The sequence below is a fragment of the Polistes fuscatus genome, unplaced genomic scaffold, assembly GCF_010416935.1.
Source record: "Polistes fuscatus isolate 324 unplaced genomic scaffold, CU_Pfus_HIC Scaffold4, whole genome shotgun sequence".
NCBI classification, from domain to species: Eukaryota; Metazoa; Arthropoda; class Insecta; order Hymenoptera; family Vespidae; genus Polistes; species Polistes fuscatus.
Window position 1 is genome coordinate 4,286,557 of NW_025113118.1, and position 7,513 is coordinate 4,294,069.

General features: G+C 28.0%; 1 protein-coding gene across 4 annotated transcripts; it reads left to right on the top strand.

The window, feature by feature from the left end:
* Positions 1–262: 262 nt before the first annotated feature.
* LOC122521419 (sorting nexin-13-like) lies at positions 263–6,767 on the top strand. 4 transcript variants are annotated; one of them, XM_043642148.1, is made up of 11 exons: positions 263–544; positions 1,324–1,436; positions 1,802–1,901; positions 1,982–2,068; positions 2,332–2,456; positions 2,570–3,029; positions 3,117–3,131; positions 3,211–4,785; positions 4,869–5,057; positions 5,143–5,357; positions 5,435–6,767. In XM_043642148.1, the coding sequence occupies exons 1-11, from the start codon at positions 494–496 to the stop codon at positions 5,760–5,762; spliced, it is 3,258 nt and encodes a 1,085-aa protein (XP_043498083.1). In that variant the 5' UTR covers positions 263–493; the 3' UTR covers positions 5,763–6,767. The 4 variants fall into 4 exon arrangements, with proteins under 4 accessions (XP_043498083.1, XP_043498082.1, XP_043498084.1 ...); XM_043642147.1 differs by having other exon boundaries at positions 264–544; positions 2,570–3,131; XM_043642149.1 differs by lacking the exons at positions 263–544; positions 1,324–1,436; positions 1,802–1,901; positions 1,982–2,068 and having other exon boundaries at positions 2,363–2,498; positions 2,570–3,131.
* Positions 6,768–7,513: the final 746 nt, after the last annotated feature.

Sequence of the window (7,513 nt, forward strand, 5' to 3'; positions counted from 1 at the left end):
GAAGAAAATAAAAATCGTTGGTCTATGTACTCGTAATAAGTAAACCGAATAAGAGGTAATAAGAGAAACCGAAGAAAGAATTTTCATGGAAAAATTTGATGGAAACAAAAATGAGCATAAATAAAAGATGGGTCAGTGAACAATTACAATAACGGTTTATTATTTCAATGCGGGAAACGTGTTCAGCGTTCAAAAGCAAAAAAAGAAACAAAGAAGAAAAAAAAGAAGAAGAAGTAGTAAATAATTGACTACGTTTATCGTTTGCGCGCATGTGTCCCGAGACTGTTTTAACAGTCGAAATCTAGAATCGTTCGGTATCGTATCGTATCATAATATTATTATGTTGTGTAGTGGCGCTCTCGACTGCCCTGTTTTTTTTCTTTCGAGTTAGAAGACATGTTAAACGTATCGTATTATGGATTAATAATCTTTTATAAAGATGTAAACAAATTGCTATATAGGTGACTAATTTGTACAATGATCCGTAGAAGATATGCAATATGTACGTAAATACACTAAGAGGAATTTATCGGAGTCTTCTAAGGTACGTTAAATCATAAATAATTCGAAAAATAAAAGAAAGAAATTTAGCTTATATCCTTCAAAGAAGTAGACAATTTACGTTTACATATAAATATAATTTTAAATATTGTATCTAACGTTATCTATATAGTCATTTCTACGCGACGTGTACGGTACACTTTCAAAATGACGTTTTATTACTCCATATTACTTTGATGGTTACACCATCAAACGTTCCCATTGTTTATTTTGTAAGTGTTAACGTGTTTATTACACGTTAGCTATATGTGACTTTATTCGTCCGCGTAGTTTTTTTTTTTTTTTTTTTTTTTATTATAAAGCATTTATCGTCTATATGACAGGTGATTTATGTCGCTAATGAGAACTTTACAGTCGTATTTATTATATGCTATTTTTGTTTTAATTATTTCGTCATCTTGTGTCTCAGCTAATTATTATTTAAAGACTGTTTATATATCCTTATAATAATTTTAATAATTATTTCAATGATTTTCAACGAATTATCAATGCTCAAAGGATAGTTATTTAAATGTAATTATTAAACAACAATAATAATAGTATTATAGGAAATTTCCAATACTTAATGTTTGCTTTTACTTATCTCTACATATCATCCAACACATTTTTCAAGATATCGTCCAGTAAATTCATCGATTTGATTCTTTGAATATATATTTTTCTTATGTCTAAAGTAAATAAAAAAATTAAACACTTTACAATTACTTATATAAGTTTTAAATGAGTAATATTTAAACAATTTTATTTATCTCACTTTTGCAGATGAATATTCGGCTGTATGGAATAGTTGGAGCTATTACAATACTTTTAATTGCCATTTTTGGTTTAGGCGTGATAGTTAAAATTTTTATTTGTTTGCTTATTTTAATCCTAGGGTAAATATATATCTATATATTTATATTTCTTTTTAAATGATATTAATCCTTTGAGTGTTACAAGTGCATATATACGTTTATTGATATGAATACAATAATTTGTAGGCATAGATAATTGTTTCTAGTCTTGTCGCACCTAGATTATGCTCAAAAATAATGTTCTGGTATTATTTTATTTGGAAGATTAACAATGATAACTTAGTTGCAGTTATTATAATCAATTGACAGAGCTTACGCTAACCAAAAGGTATTCCATCCCAGCAAAGTGCTTTGCCTAAGAGTATTTAGCACTCAAAGGGTTAATAAATATATAATAGAATATTATACTTACATTAAACATTGTTATTCTATGTTGTTTATTTCAGAATAATGATTTGTGTAAATAGAATATCTACTCTTAGCGATAATAATTCTCTAATATCAGAGCGAGAGGACATAATCAAAAAGACTGATAAATTTCGGCAGGTATATTAATATTGTAAAATTATTTCTTTTTATATTTCTTTTCTATTTTAATTTGTATCACTTTTGTTTTGTATTTACAGTATATTTTTAATTTATCCAAGGAAAAGATTACTTTTACATTAGATAGAAGAATAACTGGCAGCCGTATTATCGATGAATCTTTGCAAGTACATATATATACAATAATTATTAATAATTTTTTCGTTTAACACGTTACTTGCCAAGTTGCTATCAATTAAGTGTCATTTCTACACTATGTATATATTGAAAATAGTACGTACTGTAAACTTTAATAAATTAAATATCATTTAGTCATAGAACTAAATTTCAGCATATACCAGAAATGTGACTTACACTTGACAGAGAACGTGTTAATAGTTTATGTTAAATTAAATAGTACCTTAATGTATATATTATTATTTTCTGTTAGGAAATATTAGACTTTATCATCAGAGATTATGTGCAAAGTTGGTACGGCTCTATTACAGACGATAAAGAATTTCTCTATTCAGTGCGCAATAATGCTCAAAAAATTGCCATCAATATAGCAAATCGGTGTGTAAAATATTAAGGCAGCAAATACAAAAAATAAAAAAGGTTAAATTGGATAGTCGTTGATTAATTTTGATTGGTCTTTGCATTATTCAGCATATTTTTTTTTAAAATAGGATAAAAGCCGTCGACTGGATACCATATTTAACTACGCGTCTTGTTGATGATGCTGCTTCACATATGAGACTGTATCGTCAAGCTCGAGTAAGGATTAAAGAACTTAGAGCGCAAAAATTATATAAAGGTAGCGCTAGCTCTAGTACTTCAGGTGGAACGCCCAAAAAGGTGCCCACACATAGGCGGAACAAAAGTGAAACAGATATATCTTGGTACACACAGTCTAAATTTTACATTCCTAACTTATCATCTCTCATCGAACCTATAGAACTCGGAAATCAAGGCGAGGAGGAATCTTTAGAGAAAATATTCTTCGATCTTGAAGTGCAAATGGAAAATAATTTGATATGCAGAGATATTGTATGCACAAACAAATCTCAAGAGAAAGAATTATTATGCGAAATATCAGAAGATCTCTTATATTTAATATTGCCAAAGGAAGATTACGATTGTTTAACTGTAAGATATTTTTTAAAAGAATTATTAGCGAATGCCATAATTAGACCATTATTGAATCTATTCTCTGACCCTGATTACATTAATCAGGCATTTATATGGCTGGTAAGCTTGAAATTACAAGTTTATTATAACAACGTATATATTATTTTAATATCTAATGAATCTTAAATCATAATTTCAGTGCAGTAAAGAAAGTGGATTGCCAAGTGATATCTTTTTAACGGTAATTAGAATGACTGATAATTTGGAAGAATTAGTAGCAACTACAAATATTATTTCTAAGGAAATAGCACACCTGCGTTCAAAAGATTTAACCGGGGATGATGATTTGTCAGCTAAGCAACGATTAAATAGTTTACTTTATTTTAAAAAAGTTTTGGAGGCAAGGATTGTTGGAATGCAAGAAGGTTTAGAATCAGAGGGAGATGGAATTGGTACTCAACCAGAATGGAATAGATTAATTGTTCCTGGTCAAAAATTAGTTAATTTGCCATTAGATGAATTGTTAAAGAATAATATTGCACTTAGTTATTTTATTGATTATATGACTTCTATAAATGCCGAGGCATATTTGTACTTTTATTTAAATATATATGGTTGGAGAGTATCAGCGGAGCAACAAATAGCAGATATTCACTTACAAAAACTACAATCTGGTCCTTCGACCTCAAATATTGCCACTACAAAACGTAAAAATGTAGATCTAGAAAATTTAAAAGAGGCTGCTTTAAAAATTCATCAACAGTATTTAAGCGATAAAGCGTCATCTAAGTTACAGTTGGATGATGTATTAGTAAAAAATTTAGTAATTAAAATAAAAACTGAAACTGTTAAAGAAGTCTGGTTTGATGATCTTTTAGTTTGTTGTTACGAAAAGTTACAAAACGAGGATAGGTTTCTACCTAGTTTTAAAAAATCACTTGCCTATGTCAAGCTTCTTGCTGAATTAGATTTGCTGAAAGATCCAACCTCTGAGGATGATACTAAATCTTTAAAAAATATAAATATAACCAGCGTCAATGACGAATTAAGCACATTGCCAAATTTAACGGAAAACTATGATAACAATGAAACGAATATAACATCAAGAAAAGAAAACAAATTTAAGTCAAATTCTTCGTTAAATTTGGCAGGTACTGTTGAGTCGAGCGAATTTAAGTCGTGTAGTAATATGGAAAAAAAATCTTTAAGTAATACGAAAGATATGAAAAATATTCAGAAGGAATCGAGCATAGATTTGGATCAAATTAACGAAGGAAAAGATGCAGCTTTTTATTTAGATTCAAACTCAGATCGAAGTATTATGTTGGATGAAAATAATTGTGATTTAACTGTTATTAAAAAGCTACAGCAAGGTCGCTTTAAAATTACTGCCAAAATAATTGAAACCGGTATTGTTAATGATCGTGGGAAAACGTATGGCATATATGCTGTTGCTGTTACCAAATGTTACGATTCGGGTTATCAAGAGAAATGGCACATTTATAGAAGATATTCTGATTTCTATGACCTGTATCAAAAAATAAAAGAAAAGTATTATGACTTGGCCAAAATTCCATTTCCTGCCAAGAAAGCCTTTCATAACATGGAAAGAACTGTGTTAGAAAAGAGAATGGTAATGCTGAATACTTGGTTGCATCAACTAACGAAGCCAACAGTTGTCGATGGCCACATGGGCTTACAAAATCTCTTATTAGCATTTTTAGAACAAGGAGATTACGACAAAGGTGTTACTGGAGGTCAAATTTCACGAACGGTAAATTTCCTATGAGATAATTTTTATTACAAACATACATATTAGATTATATATCTAAATATTTAATTGTACTTTTCTTACAGTTAGATAATTTAATGAATCCTTTAAAAACATCCATGAAGAGCATGACGCAAGCAGTCAAGACTATGCCAGATAATATGTTAAGTACAGTAGATGGTGTTATGGATAATATAAGTAAATTTTTTGGCAATCCAAAAAAAACGAATGTATTTTATGAACACGCTAAAGTTGGTGCTAGCTTGGACGTAGAAGTAAAGATGATTTTTTTTTTATTCATTCTGTAATCATTTATTTTTACTATGTAATATAATTAATTATCTTCTTTCCTGCTTTCAGACTAACGATAATATTCCATTGAGGATAATGTTATTATTAATGGATGAAATTTTCGATTTAAAAGTAAGAAATCAGTGGTTAAGACGAAGAATCATAACTTTATTAAGACAAATTATTCGTACGATGTTTGGTGATATTGTGAATAGAAGAATAATAGAATATGTTTCACTCATGACTAGTCCTACAAAAGTAGCCGGATATTTACGATTTATTAAGTAAATATTTAAAATATTAATTAATTAAATTGTTTAACACTATTTCCTCAGTTATACTAATGCGTATAAATTTTCAGGAATAGTTTGTGGCCGAATGGTATTAAAGCTGAAAATAAACCTAATCGAGATTCGGAAACAAGAAATAGAACTCGAGTGGTAGCCAAAGTAGCATTGCTCTCTTGTTTTTCAGATGATTTGAAGCATATCATAGGTAGCGAGACAACAAGACATGGGCTTCTGAGGGTGTTTGAATTATTTCAACAACCTGTATTAAATAGAAGATTATTATACGTATTACTCGAAGGAATTATAGAAACTTTATTTCCAAAAAATAATATAGGAGATACGTTTAAAAGAGTCTATTCTACGTCTTCTCGTTTAAAAGATAATAAAATGAAAACGTAACGGGTTTAAGGATGAGAAAAAGATCCAAATCTTTTGGAAGTGAAATTAAATAATTAAGACGCAATCGCATCTAATTTAGACTCGATAAAAACGTTTTGCATTAACAAATAATGAACTTGAAATAAAATGAAAATGAAATTACACTTTTTCGAATGGATCTTCAATAACAATCTAATATATTTATATCAGCTATAATATATTGGCTATGACCAATTTAAGATTTAAGATAGATACATTGAAATATACGTTATGGTTTGCATAAGTTATCGCAATATCGCGTTGTATTAATTTATATATTTTGTTTTTTCTTTGTTCGTTTTGATTTCTTTTATGCGTATATTTTTCATTGTTATCTGATATTTGTATTAAGAAATATTTTGGAATTTAATAATCTGCATTAATATTGAATTTTACTATAATAAGTTCAATTATAAATAGTTAACTGCCTTGCCTCGTTGAAAAACTAGTTCCCGTTAGATCACTAAAGTTAAGCAACGATAAGGCACGGTTAGTACTTGATGGGTAATCACTTGTAAACACCATGTACTGTCGATTCCATGGAAAGACATCGGAAGTGTGAAAGGTGTTGTTAAGGTTCCTTAAACTCGTAAAAGGGAGAGTAATAATGATAGTTGGAAGTATAAACATGAGACGAATGTAACCGAACTTAATTATTTTACAACCTAATAAAAAAAACATAAGGAAATTATCTAAATAGTAATATCATAGTAGCTATTACTTAATCTAAGAGGGATCAAAGTAAGAGTCAGATAATCTTACAATTTGGTAATATACATATTTAGTAGGAAGTAAGTACTTGTAATCTTATGGCCAAGAAATTGTTATTATATGAGTTTGATGCCGTCTAAAGAGATCTTTATTGGATTAATATTATTGACGATGTAATAAGAATAACACAAACATTCCCCATTTGCATTTTAATATACTTATGGTTATATGTAACAATTGTCTTCTTACAAATAATCAGGATTGAAATAAGATAAAGATACGTGTAACTGTCCATTCAAATTCCCATAATATATGCAAAAACATGTGATTATAAAAATAATTTATATATATATATATATTGATATTTATTAAATTCATTAATTTATAAGAATACCAGAAGAGTGTGTGTGCTATTAATATAGCAGCAATAATTTTATTTGTTAAACAAATTACATGGTCTTCGAAATAGTGTTTAAAAGAATTTACAAAAAAGAAAGAAAAAAGAAGAAAGACAAGCATAGCATATATTTAAAGACTTATATATAAATATAATTTCTGTACAAAGTGTTGTATATTAATGTTATATGTAATTTCTCATGTGTATATATACAATCATTTTTATTCCATCAAAGAGCCATGTTTAAAACATTTTACTTATTAAAATGAATTGTTTATAATTTAGAAATGTTTCATTTATGATATTTACGAAACTCTAACAAGGTAGATAAAATATATATTTAAATAAGTTTGTCTTGTAAAAGGATATACGATAGAATTATCTATGCTGTGAAAATCAGAGGAATAGTATTTTGAAAGATGAATTACACAAATTTTTTCCTAAAGCTGGAGTATGTTATAATTTTTTTCTCAATTAAAAACAGATGAAAACAAAAAAAAATATATATATATATAAGATATATATATATATATCTTTCATTCCCTAAATTTTATTACATTTAAAAATTTCCAAATAATATATATTATCATATTTAATAAAAAATATACAAATCAATAAGATTCTC